Raw genomic sequence first — 26,727 nt, forward strand, 5'->3', positions numbered from 1 at the left:
CAAAGCCGCCCTTAATCCCACCCTAATTTGGGGAATTAGGCAAGGAGCAGCCTTGGACTACACAGCCTGGGAAAAGAGTAACCTATGGTTGAGAAGGGAATAGCCCAGACCATCCTTAAGCCCCAGCATTTCTCACACTCCATCTAAGCCCAACTGTGCCTCTATTGTTCTGGACTCAAGCCAAGCTGCCACCAGGAACTTCCTGGGTAAGGAGCAAAACACAGCAAGAAGAGGGAGCCCACCCCTCAGCCAGCAGCACCACTGGGCGGGAAGAACCCCTCTCTGGTCCCCAGGGGCAGCACTTGGACTCCTGAACTACAGCAGTCCCAGGGCAGCCACAACAAAGGGAGAGCATAAACAGCAGAATAAAGAAACAAAAGGTTAGGAGAGGTGGAAAGTCTGCCAGGAGGAAAGGCCTCTCTAGCTTCTGGACCAAGTTCAGTGTCTCTAGAATCCACAGTTACAGGCCCCCAAAGGAGCACACAGGAAAGAGTTACCCTTGCTCTGCATCCCACTGGGTCTTTTGCAGCATTCCACGCCTCCCCACCAACAAGTGGCCCAGGACTGCCACCTAGTGGGCTCTGCTCAATAAGCATGACAGAGAGAGGCCAGACCTTAGAGGGGTTGGGAGTGAATATACCTCCCAGCAGCAGTGACACCTCATTCCCAAGGTTCAGTGGGAATCTCTGGCTGTGCAGTAATTCAAACTGTTGAGGAAACAGTTACCCAGGAGACAGAGTGAAAAGCAGGAGGAAGTCAGTTATGAGCCTGTCCTTCTCGACTATTCCTAAGAGCAGGCAACCAGCTTCCCTGCCCACACCTGTCCCCATGCAGATCAGGAAGTCCTTGAAATAGGCACACCAATTCCAAAATGCCCTTCTAGGATGCCCCTTCGAAACACATAGATTCTGGGCTCTGGCCTCCAACCTGACATGACCATCTTAGAAAATACTTTACATGGCCATGGAGAGTGGCTTACTGTGGACACAAGACATATCCCTGAAGGCAAGATAGGGGCTTAGCAGGAGTGTGTCTGGTAAAGAGCAGAGGGTTACACAGACATATTCAGATGTGAATAATCCAGACGGTGACACACTGGCAAGGTAAACACAGAGAACTGCTGCATGCCATGTCACCTGTTGCTGAACTTGGTCCATGTATTCTGTCCAAGAGCCCTCACGATGTTCCAGGAACAAAGTTCCATTTCCACCTTATTCAGCAGAATATGAGAGATACCACCACTTCCTCAAGAACACAGAGGGAAGGAGGATCAGATCCAGGCAGCCTAGCTCCTAAATCCCACCCCACCCTATGCCACTACTCACATTTCAGTTGCTGGAGAAATAAAATCCTCCCCAATGCCCTAAAAACTCAGATCTGCTGTGGTACAGAGCATTGAAAAGTGCAGAATCCTGCCACTCCAAGGAAGCCAAAGAATCAAGGTATGCTAAGCAGGCAAATTCTTACCAGGGAAAAGCAACTTCGTTCAGAGAAGTCCAAGAAGGGAGCCAACCCCTAAGACTCTGCTGAGCCTGGACAGCAGATAAAAACACACATTCCCTCCCACTGACAGTGACTCTAGGAAAAAGAGAGACAGAAACACAAGAACACACTACTCCTACCCTCTTCCTCCTTCTAACCCTCTGGGGTCAAGAGGGCTTCACTGGGGTCAACAGAGAGCACCAACTGCCTTTTAACAGCTGTGTCTGGCTAACAAGAGCTGCAGACCAGGCCTACAGCAGTGTCCCAAGTTCCTAGAAGGACTCTGTAGATACCTCATTAGCCTGAGAGAACTGCCTGTCCACCTGTTAGAACTGACCGTCTATCATCAGATGACAGATGGAGCAGCTAATGTCTGGCTCTAGCTGAATGGGGAAGCTCAGGCTCACACATGTGGAATCTACACTGAAGCTGAGGGGATGCTCACTTACCTGAAGGGCAGGGAGGAAGCAAGGGGATTCACCTGGGGCTCACAGGACCAGTGGTATATGGTTGAGTCTCAGACTAGGAGGAGCAGTGGCCTCAATCAACCAAGACCAGACCCCCCAGCAGCTGCAACACCAGAAGCCAGCTGCCTAGCCCCATCTCATTCCTCATCCTGATTACATTCCCAAGGGGGAGGTCCCAGCTCTGTATGACTTGTCTCTATTCTGCCTCATACGCTGGAAAACACTGGCCCTATGAGAGGTCTGGCCAGGGCTGACTTTGGACAGATGGCTGGGGGAAGCTGTGTATTGAGCTATGGTCAGCATCTTTACAGAAAATCTTTAGAATAATAGAGACATGTGTCTGAGACCTCAGTGGAAGCCCAACATTGCCTAGAAGGCCAACTGACCACTAGAAAGACAAAGTCAAAGGGAACTCAATTCAGAGGAATAACCCTTAGAAGCACCTTAAAGAATGGATGGATAGCGTCAATAGCATTGTGCCTTCTCTAGGGCCTCATTACTACTAAACGTGCTTCAGCTTGATGTCAGCTGTACGCAATTCCTAGATAGCCTATGGCTGAGAGGCCACATGACCACCAGCCAGCCAGCAGGATTTGTCCAGAAATGAGAGTACTCACTCGTGTTCTTGCTTTTAAACTGGCTATGAGCTCATCAGGCCCCCTCTTCATCAGAGAGAACGAGCAACCATCCAGAATCCACAAATGCTGAGGCTGACAGCCCCTAGTAGCCCAGACCACCAAGTTACAGAAAAAGGAGCTGTGTCTTTGTTTGTGCCACTGTGCCTGTGGGCTCCCAGGCAACACCCTGCCTATCTACTCAGTTCTCCAAGACCATCACTGTCCTGTCTGGGGCATCACAACTTCCCCTGGGATTCTTGGTGAGCCTCCCACTAATCTGCCTTCTCCACTCTGAGCCCTCCTCCACCTTGACAAAGATCTACCAGAAGCTCCCTCACATCTCAGACCCTGGTTTTGCCCTTGCTGTAGAGACCTTGTGACTTGAGGGCTCCCTTGCTTGCCCCTTTAAGTCCCAGCTTCCCAGCCTGTGCCCTCAGGCCCTTGAGCAGGCTATCCTCTGACCTTGTCTGTAGAGCTGCTGCTCCTCATCCTCATCCCTCTTTCCCCTCCTTCCTCTGTCTAACTCCTACTAACCCCTCAGGACTTGGCCCAAATGTCAGCTTCTCAGAGAAGCCTCTTGCTTCCCTTGGCCTAAATGAGGTCCTTACTGTTACTCTCTTCTAGGCATTTTGTTCTCCAATAGCATCACTCTAGCTCCGGTTGTAGCTCAAGAGTGTTTACTTGTTTGATGTCTACTTTTCCAAGGGGAGTCTAGGTGCCAGCAGGCCAGGTTCCATGTCACACACAGTGAGATAACAAAGCCCGGACAGACAGCTGCCGCACAGAGAAAACAGAAGTGAGTTCAAAGGTCAAATCCACGTGGAAGACGGTGAAGCTCAATAGACAGATTTGTTGGAAAGATCCTGGAGGTGTCAGGAGGCATTCATGGAAGTAGAAGCCAAACTGTAATGAGTTTGAGAAGTGAGATCATAACTTTATCACTGTACCTCCAGGACACTCCATGATAGAGGGAAAGGAGGAGGAAGGAGGACCCTAGAAGAGCTGCTTAGGAAGGGGGTATTGATTTCAAGAAGGGAGCTAAGTATGAAGAGTGGGGCACTGGAGAGGGGCAAGGAGCTAGGTCCAGGTCACCTGAAGGTAAGGCACCTCTGAAGCAGAGACTTCTTCCACACTCAGAAACTAGGAAGGAGCTGGAGTTGGGGCTGGTGTAGCAGGGAGTCTTTGGAATGGGGTGCAAGTAAAGGTGATCTTCCCAGACTGCCAAGGTCTCTCACAACCCTTGGGAACAAGACGAAGCTGTGGAGGAGCACCTAACTGGTGCTGAAGTCCTATGTGGCAGGCCGAGAGGAATGGCCCAATACAACAGCATGCAGAAGCAGCTGTCAACACAAACCTGTCAGAGAGACCAGGAGACACTGCAGGCCTTGGGGAACGCCAGGAAGGAAGTCAGTGGGACAAGATGGAAAAGGTGAATGCAGTTTTTGACTTAAGAGGCAGCCCAGAAGAAAGATGCCCTAGGAATTCAGGAAGACTGAATGATGAATCTAGAGAGGCAATCAGGAGTGCTGTTGCAGGGCCTCCATGCTAGCCTGGCTATCCAAGGGTCACTGTTGTTGAGGGCTGGTTGCCCCGTTATCTTTCTGTCACAGTAAGAATGGGGAGTGTGCACAGGGCTTATATCCCAGAGTCATCAACAGTCTAGCAGCTAGCTCCCATGCAGCACATCCAGAACTCTGAGTCCTTCACTGGGTCGAACTCTGATCAGAAGGACTAGGGCATCACCCCTGCACTTGAGGAGAAACAGGAGGCAAGCAAAGGGAGAACACAAAGGGTTTTAGAGGCTAAGTATGGCTGAAAAGGGAAGCAGCCTGCGAGCCCAAAACCACTGTGAACGTTTGGGAAGGTGGGGACCTGGGCAGAACCCTGGGCTGAACACCTCAGGCAGGGCGCAGGCTTTCCTGCTGTCCCAAACCACCCCAAGGATGCTATACCTGAAAACAGCCAAGGCCCCTGGGCCATAGAGTGTGAGCCTGCAGCAGTGGATTAAATAAAACTCGTGAGGCAGCAAAGCCAGCTCTCCTGAGGGAGGATTAGGGAGGCACTGTGAAGAATGAAGAAGAGCTAAGAAAGGAGGGAAGGAAGCCTGCCATATCCCAGCTGCCGAGTTAACAGACTCACTTATTTCTCATCAAAAACCTCTTCGGCAGAGGTTAAGCACACAATGGACATCAAGAGCAATGGCCTGGTGTGGCTGCTTGAAATTCCATCCACGTACTGCCGAGTTGTATTTCTATTAATGTCCAGTGTGTGTCAGAGCGGAGATAAGGTGCTGACATCGTGTCCAACCAGTCAGCTAGAGAATGGGCCCATGTTCGACACTGCCTGACACTGGATGCCTGTGAATGGAGGCCCCACTGCCTGTGTGTGCTTTAGCACTGGCGGCCATCACCACAGGGTGGCAGTATGGAAGGGAGCAGCTCAAGGCCAGGGTCAGGCAACCCATTCCACATACCACAAGACAGAGGTGCAGATGGCAGCAACCCACGGATCAGAAGGAAAGAGGAAGTACAGACAAGGAGACCCGGGGCAGGAGTAGGGAGGCAGTCCAGCCATGGATGGTTCTTCTCAGGCGGGAGAACAGTATAAAACCATAGAAGCCTGCACTGCACCACTAACATCCCCAGGGCATTTCAACCCAGTGGCATTAAACTTTGTCACTTGGGATGTACTACACAAAAGGCTTGCTCAACACCATCTCTCCTCAACACGGTCTACTCTCCCTCAGGCTCTAGCCAAGGACACAGCAGCAGAATGGCAGGGAAGTCCTACTGGGATGTGGCACTGGGAGAGGGGCTGAAGAGCGCAGGGCATATAACTGCCAGAGAGGATGCAGAGGTGGCCAGGGAACTGAACACCTACACCCTCCTTCCTCAGCCTCACATGCGTCCACAGCTGACAACAATCCTGGAGCCCTTGTGTCCAGATGGCTGCAACTAAGAGTGTCAAGTACTGGAAGCTGTGTCTCCTCTCCAAATTCAGGTTAATCTGGGAGCACCAACAGAGTAATGGATGGCTCTGGGGGAACACAGGGCCACAGGAAAGAGGAGGAAGTCGGGGGAGGCGGCAATACTCCAGTGTCCCAATGCAGTCATCATTCTGCTCTCAGGAACACTCTATGACTGCCCCTTCTTCGCTATACTGAAACATGACCCACCTGAATCCTCCTGTCCCCTTTTAGTTGCATGCTCGTCTTCTCTCCTACATTTTGAGGGAGCTGGGCTCCATGCAAAGAATTCTGACTATTTCTCCTGCCAGAGCACACAGGATGCTTTGTATCTGCCCTCCTGTGCTAAGGCACCCTGTTGACTCCAAGGGAAGTGTGCACATGACCAGAGAGGAAGCTGAATCTCCCAGAGGCTGAACAACATGCACAGGTCACAGTGGCAGCACCTGCAGAGTCTTGGAGCCAGAGTCCAGAGGTCAGTCAAGTCGAAGCCACATTGTAGAAGGTGATATCACCAGCCCGCTTCTTGAATGACATAACCCCAATGACTCTGTGTCAAAAAGTCATATGCCCAGCTAAAATGACTCACTATCCCAGCCCTCCTTTCAGCCTGAGTTCTGCCAGAGGCTTCCTGGATCTTTTCAATATAAAGAAATAAGGTTTCACTAGGAAATGGGCTTTGGAACAGTCCTTTCTGAATCAGAAAATGATGTGTCAGCTAGAGTCAGGAGCCACTCTACATCCAAGAGGAAAGGGACACTGAGGATCAGCAAGAGACTGCAACCCTCCTGACATAGTAAGCTACTGTATCTGCCTGGACTGTCTGGTCATGGATATCTTAAGCATGAGATAAATATGACCCACTCTTCAGGCCACCGCCAAGTGGGCTTCTATGACAGCAAAACCTCCCTGAATTTGGTGCACATGTTGGTCTATCAAAACACGAGATGAGCGGGTAAGGCTCAGCCACTGAGTGGACACAATACAGGAGAGAACCTGGGACTTTAAGGCTCTTGTCCAATTGATGGGTCAGCATAATAACCTTTTTCAATTCTTTGTCTTGCCAGAAACCAGCAATGGCATCTACCCAAGGAGCAAACAATTTGCTTAAGTGACAAGAAGGCAAAGGAGGCACAGTGAGCAAATCATATGGACATCACAACCAGCTCGGCCAGCCTCTCAAAGGCAGTACAGAGGTGGGCACTGGCCCTACTACCAAGCAAAAAGGCACACACCGTCAAGATAACAGGAACAGCAAGACACAAGGGTGAGTGACTTCTACCACAGGAAGAGGGCAGAGTGGACACATTACACAGACAAGGAGGGTGGCCCAGTGCTGAAACTAGATGTCCCATAAGCTTAGGCTTATGCATGACACCAAAAGCTCTGCTCAAAACACAAAGCCCAGAGTACCAGCTGGGCTGGGCCTTCCATAAGTCAAAATATGCTGGAAAGCCAGGGAGAGCATCTCTTGCCACTCTGACACCCCCATAGCAGGCAGCTAGCAGCTCACTTCCTTGGGGACCCACTGGATGTTCAGAGGCCAGGGGCCTGACTGTGGTTGACAGCCTGGTTGGTCTTCAAGAGGTTGAAGAGAAAATGCGTCCTTCATAGTTTTCTCCAGGCCCCAGCCTCAGCTGTCAGCCTGCTCATTTGTCTCTAGTGTAACATAAATTTTCATAGACACATGATCTGCTAATTAAAAGTAACGACATCAGGAATGGAACCACAATCAGCCACTTGCCTAACAAAGTTCGCACTAATGAGGACTTACTGCTTCTGTGGGCCCACAGTAGAGGGCACCGGGGTGCCCCCAGACAACTCTACAAGGCCACACTGGAGGCACCTATAACCCTGTGATGGGGGCCAGACTGGAAGCATACCCCAAATCCTTACCTTTTTATTAGAATACATCTTATGCTACCCAAAAGTGAGGCTTCCATTTAATGTGAATCTGAGCAGGACACAGAGCAATAGCTTTCTTTAAACAGGTCCTCAGACCCCCTGCTTCTTCCTAGGGAGACCACCATTCATCTCTATCTTGTGTAACTGGAACAGCTCAGGACACCTTATCCACACCAATTTCTATCCTAGCATTTCCCCCCAGCCTCATCCCCCTGTTCTCACACTACACTTCCTGGACCTCTACCAATGGACCACTAGTTGGCTGACAGCTGCTAAGGAGAAAGCTAGACTTCATGGCATGGATACTGTTATTACACACCTGATTAGGGTGAGAAATGGGCTTCCCAGGGGAAATGCTAAAACATCTCTCTGCAGGTTTATTGGGCCTGTCTCAGGGTACAGCCCAGTAACCTATCAGTGATAGGACCAGCAATACCTTATGTGCCCCAGAATGCCTTGCAAAGAGTCCTCTTTGTTCTGGTCCTAGCCTCCCACGTGGCCTCAGCTGAAGTTGCTGCTCAGAGTCCAGGAATTTCCCTGGGATGATGAACATCCATCATGTTGTGACTCCAGCAAACCCTGATGATTATCCCCTACAAGGATGAGCTCAGAATGTCTGCACCCCTCCTCTAGAGACAGCTGATTATTTTCCCAAGCTAGCCTGGGCAGAGGAAAGAGAACCACCCTGTGCTGTTCTTCTGCAGATGATATCCAGAACCACTTTTAAAAATCCCAAGGCAAAGAAATCTATAAAAAATGGTGGTTTGTTATTAAGAAGAAAAAGAAAAACAGCCAATAGAACTGTGAAGTGGAAAACAGAGGAAGCCATTGTTTTGGACTAAACGCCAGCATGGATTAGGCTAAAATCAAAATGGAGTCACTCATGCTAAAGTTCCCCACCTCCAAACTGAACCTAAGCTGTTTATCCAGACTTCCCAGAAATGGGATTAGAAAAAGAATAATCAAGCTTGTACACAAACCAGTATGAACCATTTTGACCATGAAGCTCCTGATGTCCAAATCCTTACACAGAACACAGCACTCTCAAGTAAACTAACAGCTAGGTCTCATTGTCCTGTCTCCCTGTCCTCACCTTAGAAACTTTTTAAGCTTGTTTCTACTGTCTTCAGAAAGTCTTCTTGGTCAGACTACTCAGTCCCCTTGTACAGCCATCAGAACACGGATCTACTTCATGGAATGAAGTGTTGCCCATTTCTAGAACTGAAAATTAAGCCAAGTAAGCTCTTTAAGCCAACGTATTAGAATTTGGTCAAGTGACAGAGCCAATTCTAGGTGTACAAACTATAGTCTTCTGGATGGCTAACAGGTGTGCTCAGATGATCCACAGAAAAGGGTGGCAGTGTGTAAGGAAGGGGGCACTTTTTCACTATATAAAATGGCAAAAGAGAAACAAATCGGGAATGAAAGCAGATTTTAGGACTTTCTCCACAGAGATCACTGTGCATCTCACTGCAGATGAGGAGACTAGGGCTCAGATGCCAGCCAACAGAAAATCCTCCCACTAAGAAGTTGGCCACCAACTCCCAAGTTACTCCACAGACAAAAAGACTAAGGTTAGAGAGATGGCTCAGCGGGTTAAGAGCACTGGCTGCTCTTCATAAGGATCAGAATTTGGATCCCAGTTCCCATATCAGATAGCTCACAAATGCCTATAACTCTAGTCTCAAGGGCTCTGATGTCCTCTTACAACTTCTGCAGGTTTCTGCACACACACACACACACACACACACACACACACACACACACACACAAGTTCATTCTCTCTCTCTCTCTCTCTCTCTCTCTCTCTCTCTCTCTCTCTCTCTCTCTCTCTCACACACACACACACACACACACAGTAACAATAATAATAATTTTGAAAATAATTTTTCAAAGATTGAAAGACTGGGTGGGGCCCATCAACTAAAAAGCTGAAGCGACCCAGCACTGGGTACTCAGGGACATTTTTAGGACTAACATTCAAGCTGGGTGTAACGCCCATGCCTGAAATCCTAGCAGTCTGGAGGCTGAAACAGGAGGACTGCCCCAACTTCAAGGCCAGCTGTGCCATATAGTAAGTTAAAGAGACCCTGTCTCCAAAAGCAGAAAAATGAAATAAAATCCCCAGAGGTGAATACTGTCACTCAGAGTTTTTCCGAAATTTAGTCAAATCCAGCCCAGGGGCTTTTTTGGTATGGCCTCTGATTCAAGGATGGTCCAGGTGTATTTTAGTATCATAAAAACAACAAAGACAGGCAGAGACTGTGTGTGGCCTATAGAGCCTGGAGTATTTCCTCTCTGGATCTTTACAGAAAAACAAAGCCACCTCTGATCTGATCTAAAGACCAGGCTCAGCAGACAAAACAAACAACAAAGATTTAAGGACTTTAAGGACAGAAAGGAGGAATGTCAAGGTTGTTTTCCCAGTTTACACCTTTTATCAGCCTTCTGGGGGCCAGCAAAATAGACACAGGTGGGAATTCAAGATGTCTAAAAGAGGCCTAGTTGTAGACAAGGCCACCAAACTGCTCAGTTAAATGTCAAGTCCCAACTTTAAACCTGAGATCTGTACTCCCAAAAGCCACTTGTCCTGTTACCTAGCAAATGAAGCCAGGAAAGTCTATTAAGTCACTGGCTAGGAATCAAATATACATCTTTTTGTTGATTTTCTTTTCAACTTTTAATTGCATGTATTTATTCTCTGTGTGTTTGTACCATGGCATACACGTGCAGGTCAGGAGATAACCTGCAAGATCTCCTTCTACCACGTGGGTCCTAGAGAATAAACTCAGGTCATCTTTCAAACCAGTTGTTGCTCTTTAAAAGTAGATTCAATAATCTACCCTTTTATTCTATCATATCTATATTATCCCCCTGGCTTGCAGCAAACACCTTTCTTTACTCACTGAACCATCTTACTGTACCACCGCCACCTCCCTTTTTGAGACAGGATCTTGCTACATAGTCCTGGCTGACCTGAAACTTGTAGTCCCAGCTAATCTCAAACTCATGGAAATCCTTCTACCTCAGCCTCCTGAATGCTGGGATTACAGTAGTACACCACACCAGGCCCTGATTTGTTGTTGTTGTTTTTTATTATTTTGAAAGAGCTAGAACTTTATATTGCTATCTAGTGATAGTTGTGATAGGCACTTGCTTCCCACTCATAGAAGAGGCCTCAGTGAGACCTTAAGGAAAGCTAGCCAGTAGCCTTCCAGACCTGCTATCTGCCAGCCATACATTGTTTATTTATATGCTGAGCACTGAAAAGACCAGCATGACCACCACACAGCTCTTACTCTCCAACAGTTTATCTGAGGAAAAGCCTACAAAAATGGGGGGGGGATATTTGGGAGAAGGGCTAAAACTTCCTCCCTCATTAAGTTTAGAAAATTCCAACTTAGAGCCCATCGTAGTACTTTCCTCACATCGTAAGCTATTGATTCATACAGATCATGTGGCAGTTTCTGGAAGCATTCAAACAATGCAGGAACTGTGACAATGACCAAAAGAACCTGCCACCTAAGGAGAAGACAGGACAGCTACTATTTAGGTGAACTTGTAGGCTTAGACTGCCCACCATCTGAGAATGGAGTGGCCCACCAACTCTAAGAACATCTGACCCTATGGCTGGATATGCAATTGAGCACTTCTCAGAGTTGATGCTGAGCTCTCTCTTTCTGTATCTTATGAAAAGAAAAAATCCCTCCCAAGCTCTCCCTCCACCTTCCTGAATGTCACTGCACACCATTTTCTTGCCCTCCTTGCCTGGTGCACCCTCCACTCACCTCCACCCTGGCCAGAGAATCTACCCCTCCCACCAGCCTTCGTCTCCGGCATCCTTCCTCTATCTTCCTCACCTAGCACCTTCACTCATTCTTCAGATCCAGTTCACCTGTCTCCTCTTCCAGGAGGCCTTTCTCACCCTCCAAGAGCATATCACCTCCCTCCTCCAGCATCTTCCAGTCCCTCCTTTCAACTCTGTACTGTCACAAGAATCTGTCACTCTCCTAACAAATACATCCACTTAAGGGCAGGAACAGCCTATTTATCTCCATCTATTAGGAAACTAGCCCAGTGCCTAGCATGCTATGCTCACTCTGTGTGTGTGTGTGTGTGTGTGTGTGTGTGTGTGTGTGTGTGTGTTGCTCACAAAAGAAGAGGGAAAAGAGGAGGAGAAAGAGAGCGAGAGCGAGAGCGAGAGAGGGAGGGAGGAAGGGAGGGAGGGAGGGAGGGAGGGAGGTGGGTGACAGACAGAAATGAAGGTGTCTGTGGTCTGTCAGGTGCACTGAGATCTCAGATACCTATTAATCCCCACAAGAAAGTAGCAGGCAAAACTGTGATGCTCACTCTGCCAGGACTTCATTTCTCAATCCACTATGCCTCAGAACCGATGACTCAGATCCCTAAACCACTTCATTCTCTCCTGTTTCTATCAGAGTATTTGACTTGAATTCCAGACTTCCTCCGCAAATCCCAAGGGAATTCTTGGCTCACATAGGCTCCAATGACACTCAAGATCTTCACCCGCAACAGAGCTGGGGCTGGGCCCAGCTGCAAGGACAGTAGCATGGATAGACACAGAACTGTCCATTACTGCTGCACTAGGATGGGAAATGTTAACACTTCTATCAGCAGAAGCAAGTTATAAAAATTATTACCTTTCCTTCTCATTAGCTTTATGAACTTTTCCCAATAATGAGCTCAATCACTCACTCATGCAGAAGAGGATGAAAAATCAATACTGTAAAAGTGAGAGGCAAACAGAAAGTGCAGAAGAGCACATCAAATACCTAATGCCTCTCATTATGTCCAGACAGGGCTACAGACAGGTCCAAGGGTGTGGGACTTAGTCACAGAGGCACTAAGGACGCTTGGCAGCCAGTTCACTCCAGCAGTCACCAGGTGTGCCTCAGGTTCACCTGCTCCTAGTCCAAGAAGGAGAAGCTCTGATCCACACAGATCACAGACTACCAGGCCCCTGGAGCTCTGCCTTGAAGGTTGCCAATGCCCAGCCTTTCAGCACTTGTATGCAGAAGGCATGGAAGGCGTGGATGGGGAAAAAAATCTCCATACTTAGTTCAAGGTTGGTTTTTTTTTCCATCTTTTTCTCTCTCGTTTCAGGATTTTTCCACTCATTTCAATGCTCCAGAGTTAGAGTTGTCTACAGTGAAAGCACTTGCCAACCCTACCCACCCAGAGCGAGCTGTTTCCTTTGCACTGATGGCGACAGCACCTGCCCAACACTTTAACTGCTGACACAAAAAGGCGCCTTAGTTCCCTTCTCCTGCAGGAGGCTACAGGTCTCCAAAACCACCTGCTGTGGCATCCCTTCTAGAAGGTTTGGCATTGCATCTGCTGCAGGTCCTCCTATGAACGGTGCACCTGCTGCAGCACCACCCAAAGAAATCAACTACAGCAAATTTTAAAAAGAGTGAACTGGTAGCTATCAGCAGATGACATGATCTTCAAGAAAGCAGGAGGACCAGAGAGAAGACAAGGGTATCGTGGAGGGTTAGGAAAGAGCGAAAGACATAACCTAACAGCATAAGGGGCCTCACAGCCCACCCAAGCTATAATAAATAACTACCACCCTGGCCTCCCACTCTCCCTCTGTATTCAGTTCAAACTCAAGTCCCTGGGAAGGGGCTATCTATCCCTGGCTGAACCTGGGACATATGCCCAGATCTAGCCTCCACCAAGGCACTGAAATTAGAATCTTGCTGAGGCTGCAATCACAGGAGACAGGAAAGCTCCTGAAAGAAGATCTGAACTCTAATCCTAAGGAGAAAAGGATGTTGAGCAGCCAGCAGTGGAAACACCTACAAAAGTAGATTAAGTATTTCCATCTTGAAGGGACTTGCTCTACTATTCCCTGAAAACTCTGGTTTGCAGACATTATCATCCATCTAGGGAAGCTAGGAGAAAGCTAGTAGGGGGACATTCTCTTCGTTCTAAGGTAGCAATTCACTATCAAGCACACAAACAAAAATCCACACACCTGCACCTAGAGGCATCTGAGCCCCTCCCACTTGACCAGCGGAAGTACTTAGGCGTACTGTACTGTGGGGCCAGTCAGAAGGGGCAGGCAGGAGGGAAGAGAGGCTGTGAATCCCCCTTCACTGTCATTAGCACCTTTCAGGTGAGAAGGAAGTGAGAGCACACTTGTAGGCTGCCATGCTCTTCTCTCTAGAACTGTCCTGGGTGAGATGACTCCTGCCTTGCTCAGTCCATATGATTAACCTTTAATCTCGAGAAAGTAATCTTTTGTCCTGCTGCCTACAGTGGGGCTTCTTCAGGAAACCTCCAGTTCTGTTCTAAAGCACAAGTCAGACAGCCCGTTCCTATCCTTACAACTGTCTCTACTGTTTCAGAGGCATGGAGGGCTGCTCTGCTGTTAGCTCCTCAAGCCACAGAAAGCCTTCTACAATCTGGCTGCAGGCTCTGATCTTCTCATCCTGTATCCCACCACTTGTCATAACTGCCTCCTAGTCCTGGTGGCTACCTATCTTCCAGGGTGAGGGCCAATGTCATCTCTGGCCTACCAGCAGGTTATAACATTCCCAAACAACTCATCTCTGCCATTTAACACTGACTGGAACCAACTCAGCCTCTTTCGAAGCTCCCAGCTTAAGCCTGTCTTCTCCCCAAGAATGAAATGTCCTGAGGGTCAGGAGCTAGGGGCTTGTATCTTCCACCCACCGAATGCTTTGAACAGCTGTGTGATCATCAGGACAGTTAGCTTATCTTTCTGCCAGTCTCATCACAGAATTGCAATCTCACCCAGTTTCTGCACCCTCTGTGTGCATAGGCTACTGACCTAATGGAGGCAAAGCTGCCCGCTAGTCTCAAATCCATGGTCTCCAAAGCAAATGTCATTAGATGCTGCCAAGAGCCACACCAACCCCCTTGCCATCAACCTGGTTCTGTCCATGTCTCAACCATGGCAATGAAAGAATCCTAGTTGCAGACAGCACAATCCCCCTAGTCCCTCTAGGTTGGAATGGTTTAACTCTGGACACCCAGTGCAATTCAGGCCAATGGAATGGTAGAGAAATGCTGCTGGGGGTGGCTCTGGGAAACCTGTCCTTGCTGACAAAGACAGAGGCTGACACAGCTTTTCTCCCGCTGCTTAGTTGTAATCATGAGGCAGCAGCAGCTATTACGGAATTGTGGCAACAGTCAGCCTGAGTGTGGCTAGTTCACTGGGGAAAACAGAGGGGAGGGAGGAGGAGCGCCGAATCCCTGATGATGCCAGCGAGCTGCTGAACTAGTCCACCTTAGGAGTGCTCCTAGACTCCTTACTTGTAAAATAAACTTTGCATTAAAGCAGGAAGAATCCTGACTAATAGCTCCGATCAATTAGATGCATTAATAACTGTAGCAGCAGTCATAGCACTCCTTCATTATTTGCCAGTTCGTGCTAAGCCCTGGGTAGCTATTATCCCTGACCCCTGGGGCAATCCTGTGTGTGAGCATCATGATGCTCCAAAAAGGCTCAATGTGCTGAAGCTGTAAGTAAAGAGCTAGGCTTTGCACCTGGGCTGCCGTGCTGTGAAAATTATGCTCTTGGTGTCACACATTGCATGGCCCAGAGCCCCACCCCTATGCCCTCCTGACACACATGGCATTGCAGCCCTTACACCAGCGATGGCTATGACAAATGAGACTCTCAGTACAGGGATGGACTTGGACAATGTGGCAAAGCAAATCGGTGAGTCAAGAGTCTGAAGACTCCAAGTTCCCAGGGCCTGGAAAGCACTTTCCCCCAAGCCACACTGATACAGCTAGCTGCGGAGCAGCTTGGGACCCAGGGCCCAGGGGTACCAGGCTCCAGGGCCAGGCCTTTTCTGCCCATTATTACACAAGCTGGCAGATGGGCCAGCCCAGGAAGATGCACTCACCAGCCGCGCTGACTGCTGTTGCTCACGGCTGGGGCTGGCCCGCTTCTTAGGCAGTGATGACTTCAAGTGCTTCTCAGCTGCCTCTTTCTCCTTTTTCGCCACCTTGACCAGTTCATCCTGGACTATAGCCTGCTCCTGCTGGAACCTAGGCCAGAAAGAGACAGAGAAACCGATGCAGAAGGCATGACTGTAAGAACATGGGCAGGAAAAGACCTGCCTGCTCACTGTACCTGACTAAGCAGGGATGGGGTTCTCTGGCCCTTAGCTACCCAGAAGCACAGGACAATTTCACCTAAGGGGAAGCCTCGGTGACAGCACCCATAGAAAGGGGACAGTGACACTAGGACAACATAGATCAAGAACAAGAGAGCTAGTCATAGGTAAAGAATCAAACAGTCACCTGCCAGAGGGAGTGTGTCAGGGCAAAGCTGAATCCCATGAGCACCATCCTTTCAAACAAGTAGGCAGGGTGGGCCATGTCCTTGTTTGGCTGAGATCCTGAAGGCTTTAAACAGCAGCAGTTTGGGGTTTTAAACATCTAACTTTGTCCTGAGTATAGCCATACTCTTTGACCTATCCTAGCATTCTGCTAGTATGTCCTAGTAGATAAAAGTTAGCAGGACTAAGATGCCCTCCATGTTGTTCATGAAAGTAAACAGTGCAAGCAGCATCAAGGTCACCATAGAGGAAACGCCACAGCATCATGAAGCGCTATACCATAGCCCCAACTGCTAACTTAGATTTATCTGTAATAAGTTCAATCTAAAAATTGAGAATGAATAAACAATCTGATTAGCAATAAACATGCTTGAAAGCAGGTGTAACTGATGGAAAGTAATTATAATAGTAAGTAAAGCAGCAGGATATGAAAATGCCTATGACGTTAATATACCCTAAGCTAAGGTAAAGACATGGAGTGCAAGAGACATCCCAGAACAGCCACAGCAGTTGCACTGAGATAATGAGTCTATGGGGATTTGTTTTCATTTTATATATTTTTCTAAATCTTTTATCAGCATGTATTACTTTAAAATTGTTAAAAGTTACTGAGGGGAGAGAGGAGATTGTACATTCCTGGAGATGTCTTTGGGATTCAGGAGGGTACATTTGAGAACACAGATCTTCTACCTAGGGCTGTCCTGCTGAAGGGCAAGCCCCAGCCATGGCTGACACTGTCCATGGGCTGAATCTGGGCCCTAGGACCATACAGAGGCTATTTCCTCAAGGATGATGAGGAAGCCCATCAGTAAAGGCCACAGAGGACAGTCTCTGTGAACTGTGGCCAGGCAACTATGTTCCCATAAGAACATAAGAGCATTCTCCTCTTACTCCTTCTTATGTAGTGATTTCTAAAGGTGACAACTAGTGGGTCAAAGAATCAGGAAGCTGGCCTATACAAAGGGTCCTCTGTGCCTTAGCCACTGTTCTATACATCCTGTTTCATGACTGTGGTGAGCTCTCAGGATCATGGCCTATGTTGGCAGGAAGTTCACCACATAGAACTGGGTAAGCTCCACTTCCTTCATTCCTCTAAGAACCTGTCTCTTCAGTGCCAGGTTTTAAAGATGGAGTCTTAAGAATCCATCTTTGGTAACCGAGTTTCCTGTGACCTTTTCAGTGTTTTTCATCTTCTAGTTAGGATCAGGGCCACCTGGAGTTGTGCTTTAACACAAGTAATATAAACTATGAGGCATGTGCTCCAGGGCCTGGTGGGGAGTGGGGGCGGGTGGAGGGAGTTGCAGGCTCTTGGGCTTACCTCTTGAGATCCTCTTTCACTGATGAGGGCTTCTGACCACCACCACTCTCTGCCCTGGGCACTTTAGAGTCTGCAAAGAAACCAGAGGAAAAGGGCCAATCAACAGCAAACAGGATTGATGACAGGGTGCAGGAACACAGACACAGACACGGAATGTACTTCCTCAGGAAACCATGCTCTGCATGTGGACAGATGTCCCTATGGAAAAGCATACCCCACAAACAGACTGCAGAGTCCCAGAGGCAGATAGAAGCAGAGCCTCAATTCAATCAGTCTGCAGAGCCAAATACAGGAAGCTGCTCTGCCCACAGGCTCTGCAGCAGGGCATCCTCGATGTGGGGCTGGCAGCAAACCACCTGAGTGCTGCTCTCTACCTTCACCATTACTTGACGTAGGTGAGATGAGGACTTGGAGGTTACCTCTTAAACACAGGCCAGACATGGCTGAGGGCTCCACCCCTCTGCCATGTGTGTGCAAGAGGAGGGTAGAGGCTCTTGTAGCCTGTTTATTTTGGTACCTGCCATGGTTTGAATGCTGGCCCCTCTAAAACTCAGGGTGAAACATAACTACATCCTAACAGCAGTAAGAGGCAAGGCCTTTAGTAGCAATTAGCACTAGAAAGCTCCCGATCATGGATGGCATTGCTAACTTTATAAGATGATGGGAAGCCTTAAGCTCTCACACTTGCTCTGTCCCCCATGTAAGGCCTTATGCTGGGACTCTGCCCAATTTTCATAGCCAGAAAGCCCTGACCAAATGCTGCCCTTGGATTTTGGATTTCCCAGCCCCCAAACTGTAAGAAATTGACTTCCTTATAAATTATCCCACCTATGGTATTTAGTTATAGCAACCAAAACAGCATCCGTGTCTACAGATTCCTAACGCTGGTGTGGCAGTCTCTCCATATTAAACTTACCTTACTTCTATAATTAGCTAGAACTACCGGTTTGTTGGGGAATTCTCTCATGATGACAATGAAGATCTTGTCACTCCTCCCCTCCACAGCTTTCCAAACTCATGTGTCCTGAGTCCCCCACTGCTACCTCAGGATTCTAAGGCAGGAGCACCTGCACCAAATATTAACAAAGGGCTGGAGTGGAGGAGCATGCACAGGCCTGCTATACCATTCCAGAAGGAAGGCATATCCAAAATGGCCATACCCGCTCATGTGAGGACAGTGGCACAGCTGAGGTCTGAGGAGGGCACACCATGTGCTCCTTAGTAACATACTAGGCTCTCACCTGGGACTGCAGCAGAGGAGAACCACTGCTGGGGCCTGCATTTCTACAGTAATGCTCCTTCTACTCATTTATAAAAGCTTTGTTTAGGTACAAAGTGTGGTGGGTTTTTTTTTTTTTTTTGATAGAAAATTCTCCTTTTTCTGTACTGGGGGTCTAACTCAGCTGGTAGGGTGCTTGCCAGGCATACAGGAAGCCATAGGTTCCATTCCCAACACCACATACAGCAAGTATGGTGCATCCCTGTGACCCTAACACTGGAGATCTGGGACAGGAAGACCAGAGTGAAAAGTCATCCTCAGCTACATATAGAATTCAAGACCAGCCTGGGCTACATGAGACTGACTCAAAAAAATAATAAATAAAATTTTTCCTTTCCCAACTTAAAAATAATACCCTTCCCCACTGCAGATAATGTGGCACTGACCCACCAACCTCCCTCCTGTGGGGGCCCACTTAGGTCCATGCCTCCCTCAATACTGAGCACCTTCTAGAATCTCTCTGCAAGTATCAGTGATGAGGGGCTTTTACAGCAAACATCTGTCCATTGTGACATTGGACATTGAAAGAGCTTTCAAACTCTCCACAAACCAAAGTGAGAGCACTCTGACAACATTCTAGTCTCCCCTTTTATCACCCTCCCTCAGTTATCTTTCTTCTAAACTGACTGGAATTTCTTAGTGCTTCCCACCTTCCTTTCTAGTCTGCTATGGTGGCTGGAATCTATTCATCTCAATGGCCTTGGCTCCTGCACCTGAGCAAGATGTGAGGGAACAATTTGATTTTAACAGTGTTTTCTAACTTAGTTCTCCCACTAACATGAAGGCCAAACTGTGTTAAAAGATGCCTTAAAAACCAGACCATTTCAAGCTGGTCCATTTCTGCCAAATCTTTTCCCACATTCCAGAAACTTAAAACATACTCTGCAAAATATTTTGTACAAAAACTAAGTGACAACTGAACTCCCATTATTCCTTTCAAACAGCTGAAACTTACTGAAATGGAAGCCAGTGCTTATTCTCCAAAGCTGAGATGACAACACATTGTGACAATCTTAGTTTCCCATCACTCTCTTCCTCTTCAGTTAATCTGCTTAGTAAAGCTCACTGGGTTAAACTAGACCCCTTTCTGTCCCTCTCACCTCTAGGCCAAAAAACTCCTAGGAAAGAGGCATGCTGGCTGGGTAAAGGACTGGGATGGGGGCGGGGGGGGGGGGGGGGGGCTTAGCTTACCCAGCCCCATTCACTAAGGTCTCAGAGTGAAATCTAGGCTCTGATTGGCTCTAAGGCCTAGGGGAAGCCCTGAGGCCTACAACACAGTGGGAGGAGTGTCAGAGCTCTCTAGCCCCTGTTGGAGGTGACCACAACCAACGTCTCCCCTTCCTTTAGACTTTATAGTCTGGAGACAGCAAACTGCTTCTACATCTTCAACAGGCCAGGCTGTACCCTACATCTAAGCCTCTGTTCCTACTGTTCACCTGCCTGAAAATCCTACCCACCAACAGCCCTATCTTCCCACATTCAGGCAGACCCTGTCTAACATAAGGAGCCTGCTCTGCACCATCCCTGGCCCTAGGCCCCTGGCATGAGCTCCTGATGCTACATGGTTACACCATGTCATGAGTTCCAGGTTGGATATATGGCCTTTAACCAGAGCTGTGTCACCCTCAGAGTGGGGGTTGTCTACATGCCTTGTGTTCCAGCAGTACTACCTGGACAACAGTGAACACCCCCAATCTCTAATCTTACAACCCCTCAAAAAAGATGGGTACGAAGGGCAGCAGCAACTTGAGGCCACACACCAAAGCACCCACCCAGGGCACAGTCTACCCTCTGTAGTGGCTTGTTTAAAAACAAATAATCAAATTTCAAGTAACAGACCATATTCTCACAAGGGTTCGTTAACTACCACAGCAAGCACTCCAAAGCCTTCTGAAAACCCTGATTCCAGTATACCTTGCAGGCCTCTCTTGAAGGTTTTTTGTTTCTTTGTGTTTGCTACAAGCAATTGTTTGAGAGGAGTACAAGAGAGCAGCCTGGGTGCCAGCTCCACAGTGGCCAGGGTGTCTTGGGAGGGTCAGATCAGGGTGGCTGAGGCCGGTGCCAGCAGCATTACTCAGGTACCCACTGGTCCATTTTCATACGCTTCATTCTCTGACTGGCAGCTAGGGTAGAGCTGCTATAGCTGAGCGATATTCTGCGTCTTCTGGCTCCTGAAAGGCAGACGACTCCCTACCTGAGCTGTCAGACCATGACCTTCTGCCTCATCTTTTACATGTGCAGTCTGGCCCACACCTGTAGCCTACACCACACCAGACAGTGTCTGCTGCATGGAGTGCCATTGTCCCAGAAGGCAGTGACTCTCATCACTCAGAAAGGCAAGCCCAGCCACAGCCAGGCAAATCTCTCACAGCCTCTGTTCCCACTCCCCCAACATACCTGTCTGAGGGGCTTTAGAGATGCCTTCTGGGTGGCCACGTGAAGAAGGTGGAGGAGCCATAGGCACAGGCATGGAGGGCACAGGAGTGGTAGATGTAGGAGTGGTGGGTGCAGGAGTGGTTGGTGCAGGGACAGTGGACACAGGAGCACAGGGCGCAGAACCAGGACCAGGAGCTGGCTGCTGCTGTGCTGAAGGCTGGCAGGAATCCTTCATGCGGTTCACCACACTTTCAGACAGCTTTGGGAAGAAGTGAGTAACAGGGAAAGTTACATCACAGAAACCTTAAAAATTCATCCCTGGAACTACTGAATGAAGTTTTGAAGACCAGCTCCAATAACATAATTCTACTCCAAAGCCTCTCACAGTGGTCCAGTGGCAAGCCCACCTGGAATTCCAGCCTATCCCAAGAAGTCCCCACAGGACTCTGCAGCTTTTTCTCCCATCTTGTCACCCTCTACACACCCTACCCTTGGGGTTCCAGGACTCACATCCCTTACTCCCCTGACCCTCTCAACCTCACAAACCCCACTGGTCACCCCTGACTATCATCAGTGGTCCATTCAGGACAGTTCAGTGTTCCCTTCCCAGGAGCCTTCGGATGCACTCAGGTGAAGCACCAGCTCTCCCCTCCCTGCACCCACTGTTACAATGCAGCCAGGGAAGCAGCATGCCTCCACAGCCTCTGCAGGCCTGGCCTGTTGGTGTGTGGAAAGCTCCAGCACTGACACTCTTTCTTCACCTGCTCCAGTCACCACACAGGGCAGATAATCAAAATACTTGATTCACTTCACCTGATTCCCCTAATGAAGCCTTGGTAACTGAACCGCTCACTCTTCTCAAAGGAAGTAAAACGGGCATGAGGGTGTCATAAAACAGTTTACATAGATGAAGTAGTGAGCTAGAGATAAATCCCAGATAAAAACCCTTAAGAGTTCACTTCAGTAAATATTTATTAAGTGCCTAACATTCACAGGCTATCATAAAGCACAGTTGAGGGGAAGACATTAAAAATGGCTTCAGGACAAAAGGCACAATCAGCAGTTCTACTTCCAGATACCCATGGAAAGAAAGCAGTCCCCTGTGTGCACAGGGTTGTGCTAGGATGCTCAGTGGGAGACAAACAAAACCAAAATGCTATGGCAGGGCCAGGTGTGGTGGTGCACACCTTTAATCCCAGCACTTGAGAGGCAGAGGCAGGAGGATCCCTGAGTTCTAGACTAGCCTGGTCTACAGAGTTCCAAGACAGCCACAGCTAAACAGAGAAACCCTGTCTTTAAAAACCAAAGTGGGGGTGGGGAGTGGGAGGGTATGAACATCCAGGCGGGAATGGGTTAAAGAACTCAGTGCCCACATTCTGTGAATCACCAAGAGCCACCAAAGAAGACTGAGACAACACACACATGCACTGTCAGAAGGAGCATGACACACTGCTGGCCACTAGCAAGCCTCAGGACTCTATCTCAAAGCAGTAAAAAGACACCAATTATCAAGATGCAAACAAGTCTAACTAAACCGAATATGCATATGTATAAACACAAACCCACAGTGAATTTTCACATCTCTGCACAGATTTGCACATAGGTTCTGCTCAGAGGGGCAGGCCACATGGCTCCTCATCAAAGCCCTGGGGAGGAAATGAGCAAGGTATGTATATACGTATATGTGTTTCTATGAATCTATGTGTATGTGTGTTTATGCCTTACTTTTTTCTTGCCATAATCATTTCTTTGACATCTAAAGAGTGTGTTAATAATTGAAAATATATAAAAATCAAATAACTGATGATATAGGGCAATCCCACCAATCAGTAGAAGAGAACAGAAGGCCCAGAATGAATCTGTATGTCTATGGCCAACTGATGGTTCAAAGGGTTATGTGGCTAAGTCTGGTCCCTAAGGATTTGTGTTGGAAGTTTGGTCCTCAGTGTGGCCATGCTGGAAGGTGATGGGACCTGTAAGAAGTGGGCATGAGGACAGCCATTACCCTTCTCCACTCTTTGGCTTTCTGTCTGAGATGTGATGTCTCTCTAACATGCTGCCACTCTTGTGATTTGCCTTGAGGTAATGCAGTCAGAAGATTCCTCACAAGAGCTAGGGCCCTGTGCTGTTGAACTTTCAGCCACCAAAACTGGGAGCTAAGCCAGGCATGGTGGCACACACCTTTAATTTCAGTACTCAGGTAGGCAAAGGCAGGTGGTTCTCTGTGAGTCTGAAGCCAGCTTGGTCTACAAAATGAGTTTCAGGACAGCCAGGGTAGTTACACAGAGAACTCTGTCTTGAAAAACCAAAATAAAATAAAGCTGGGAGCTGAATAAGCCTCTTTTCTTTGTAAAGTTCTTGGCTTCAGGTATTTCAACACAGTAGCAGAAAACAGACTAGCAATGGCACAGGTACCAACATACTTCAATGGGCAAAGAGTAGCCTCATCAGTAATAATATATAGCCAACCTGGTATCACACACAAAGTAACAGAGTTGGCCCCCACACTAAACTATACATTAAAAAACTAATTTAAAACATATCAGTCATCTGAAAGAAGAAAAAAAAAAACTCCTAGTAGAAAACTGAGGCAAACTGAATGATGTGTGTTTTGGCACAGATTCTTGGATGTGGCACCAAAAGTAAAGGCAACCAATTAAATGGATAATTGACTTCATGAAAATTAAAGTTCTGTTTATCAAAAGACATTCTAAAGCAATTGAAAAGATAACCCACAAAATGGATAAAACATTTGTAAATCATACCTAACAGGGGACTTGTAGCTAGGATATACAAGGAGCTCCTACAACTTACAATAAAAATAAAAATGGCCCAACTGAAAGAGTGGTGTGGTTTGGCTCAGTGTCCCTCAAAGGCCTACACACTGAAGGCTGGTCCTTAGGGTGACACTACGGGGAGGTGGTGGAAATTTTAGGCAGTGGAGTCCAGTAGAAGGTCCTTAAGTCACTGGCATGTGCCCTCATAGGGGTCAAGGGACCCCATTCTGTTCTCGCCTTCCTTCCTGTTTTATGAACAATTTGTTCTGGTGCATGTTCTCATGATGTGCCGCTCTCAGTGCCCAGAGCAATGAAACCGACGGTCATGGAGCAGACTCATGAGCCAAAGTAAAACTTCCTTTCACCTTAACTATCTCAGGTATTTGGTCACAGCAACCCAACGCTAATACCATGGAGGAAAGATCTGAACAGAAAAGTTCTATAACACAAAGAGACAAAGGGCCAAGAAGAACATGAAAAGATATTTAACATTATCAGTCATTACTGAGATAAAAAACCAAGGCACACTGAGAGGACACTTCACATCCATCAGGGTAACTGCAATACAAACATCACACACAGTGTTGCAAAGCTAGGAAGATCAGAAGCCTCCTACACTGTGGGGTATAAAACAATACAGCCAGGACAGGAAAGAGTCTGAAAAATTCTCCAAAGGTTAAACATTGAGTTGACCATATGATCTAGCAGTTCGAACACCCAGGACAAGCCAAGGAGAAAGGAAGCAACCCCACACATACCTCTACACTGATGTTCACAAGCGCTTATCCAGAGTAGCCAAAAGGGACCACCCAGATGTTCAACTAATGCATGAATAAGTAAAATAAAACATCTATACAACGGAATACTATTGAGAATAAAAAGGAATGAAATGTTGATGCATACCCTAGAAAATATGCTAAGTGAAAGAAGCTAGATATAGACGACCATAGCCTGTATGACATAGACCTACATGGTCCATTCATCCAGGAAATTCTCCAGACACAAAAAAAGGCATTATCAGTAGTCTGGGGCTAGGAATAAATTGTACATCATGTTGATCATATTTCATAGCAGAGAGAGAGCAAACACAAACATGAACAACCCAGGAAGGATGTCCCAGTGGTAGGCTCTGAAAGGCAGACACAGAGCAGGCAAGAGAAGCTACAGTGCCTTGGCAGTTTGTTATGGAGGTGGGTCTAACATGCACTATGAGTGGGAAGGAGAGACTGGCAGACAGGGAGAGAGCAAGGCTACTACCACCTATTCTTGTAGGAGGACATGGCTACAAAAGTGGGCCTGAGAGCACATACAAAGAAGCTTCTCTGGTGAGGAGCCAAACAACTGTAAAAGCTATGAGCAAAGCAGGAAGTTCAAGGAAGGCTTACAGAAACAGGACACAGGAGCAGTGTGGCAGGGAGTGCCTGTGCTAGGGATGTGAGAAAGGCCTGTAGGATGAGGGAAAGAATGCGAGGGGCTGCTGCCCTGACTGGTAGGAAAGAATGAGAGCTAGGACTTGAAGAAGAGAAAGGAGTGTGGTCCTCACATTCCTAGAAGAACATGAGTAAGAATGAAAAGGAAAGAGACACCTGTAAGAAGGTAACACATTAGTGTGCTGAGACCAGAAGAGGGAAAGAGCCTACAGAGGTCAGCCAGTTTGTTCTTTCTCTGAGCTATAGCAACTGAACACAATCAGAAAAGTGAAGGTCAGCTCAGAGCAAGAGGAACCAGCCACATGCTGAGGTCAAGGCCAGACAGGGTATATTGAGTAGAATATTCCTGCATGGAGCCTCCACTGTGGGAACATAGGAAGATGGAAGAAAATGTGGGCATCTACCACTGTTCAAGAAAAAGCTCCTGAAAGCTGATTTTTCATTTTTCAGAAAATTTAGCAAACTGATTGGTTTCATGAGGGCCATTTGAAATTGACCCTGGGAGGGAGTATTTCCACTATGGAAATTCAGAAATCAGAAAACACTACCAGTAGGGCTCTTTCTGAGGGGTAGGGGGGAGCAGACCAGGGTAAGAGGTCAAGTCTGACTTCAGGGCAAGAGGAAGTCAAGATGAGGGCTACTATGGGTGCGTCAGAGGCTCTGATTTGCCAGTCCTGGCATAGGTGGCATCAACAGAACCACACTGCTTGGTGAGTGAGGGGTTAAGGAAAACATTGGCACAGTTCTTGTTGGTGGTAAGAGATTTGTAATATTTTTTAATGTTGCTACAAAATACAGCAAGTAATATTTTTAATCAACAAATACACACACACAGTAGTCATGCGAGAATAAACACCATCTGGGCAGTGCTCCCTGCACCAACAGAACCAGAACAGAGGCCTCCAGAGCCAGACGGGGCTGGGTGCTCAGTGCCACCAGCCCTCTGGTCGCTGTTCCATCAGAGCTGGCCAGAAAGTGTCCAGTGTGGCCAGCAGAGAGCTGTGGCAAGGGACAAGGATCTCCTTCTATCTCTGAGTCTCCCTTTCCTGACCTAAGATAGGAGTATGCTCAGGCTGCTGGCTTCAACACAGCTTGGGAGAAAATGCCATGCAGTAGGCCCCACCCGGGCCTCAATTCCATCTAAGCTCCTGACTAGCCTCATGACCTTCTCATCTCTAAGTTTCTTCTTCTGTGATAGGGAAATAATCAGCGGTGGCTTCAGGTCTTCACCGAGGACTAAATTGCAGAAAGCAGTTGCACAAAGAAAACATCAATGTGAGCTATTCAATGTAACTGGCGCACACCAGACCAATACCAGTTACAGTCCAGGCCAGACACATGCCAGGCACGCACAGGTGTATGAAAGGATCGAGCACAGGGACTATGAAAAGTGGTGTGTCCAGGCTCTACTGGCCTTGCACAAGTCTCTTCCCACAGCGTCCAGAATCACCACATGACAATGATGGTTTCTAGTTAAAGCACTTCCAGGTGGATTCCTGGACCTGCACTCATGCTGTCATAACAGGACTGTAAGGAAAAGGGGTCTGTTCCCGCCACTGTGGCACGCTTGGCTGGCACCTCCACAGTTCCCCAGTGTGAGGTAAAGTCCACAAAGACCCTCTTTCCTACTTCCTCTAGCCATACAGCCCTCTTCTAAGTTCCCTGGTGGTGGTGTGTGGGAAGACACACAGCAAGACCAGACAGCAACTGCAACAGGCCAGAACTGAGGCCTCAGTCTGAGTCACAACCGAGACCTCACCCCTTCCTTC

The 26,727-nt window shown here is 47.9% G+C and overlaps 1 protein-coding gene across 1 annotated transcript in view; it reads right to left on the minus strand.

Annotated features, from left to right (window-relative positions):
* The window catches only part of Chchd6 (coiled-coil-helix-coiled-coil-helix domain containing 6), a 212,735-nt gene that overhangs the window by 171,364 nt on the left and 14,644 nt on the right, over window positions 1-26,727 (minus strand). Inside the window, exons 2-4 of the mRNA XM_059258177.1 lie at window positions 20,773-21,010; window positions 17,097-17,166; window positions 15,341-15,485 (exon numbers count right to left, since the gene is read on the minus strand). Coding sequence (XP_059114160.1) covers window positions 15,341-15,485; window positions 17,097-17,166; window positions 20,773-21,010 — 453 coding nt within the window. The remainder of the gene's footprint in view (window positions 1-15,340; window positions 15,486-17,096; window positions 17,167-20,772; window positions 21,011-26,727) is intronic.

This window comes from Peromyscus eremicus, chromosome 3 (assembly GCF_949786415.1).
Source record: "Peromyscus eremicus chromosome 3, PerEre_H2_v1, whole genome shotgun sequence".
In the NCBI taxonomy this organism is placed as follows: domain Eukaryota; kingdom Metazoa; phylum Chordata; class Mammalia; order Rodentia; family Cricetidae; genus Peromyscus; species Peromyscus eremicus.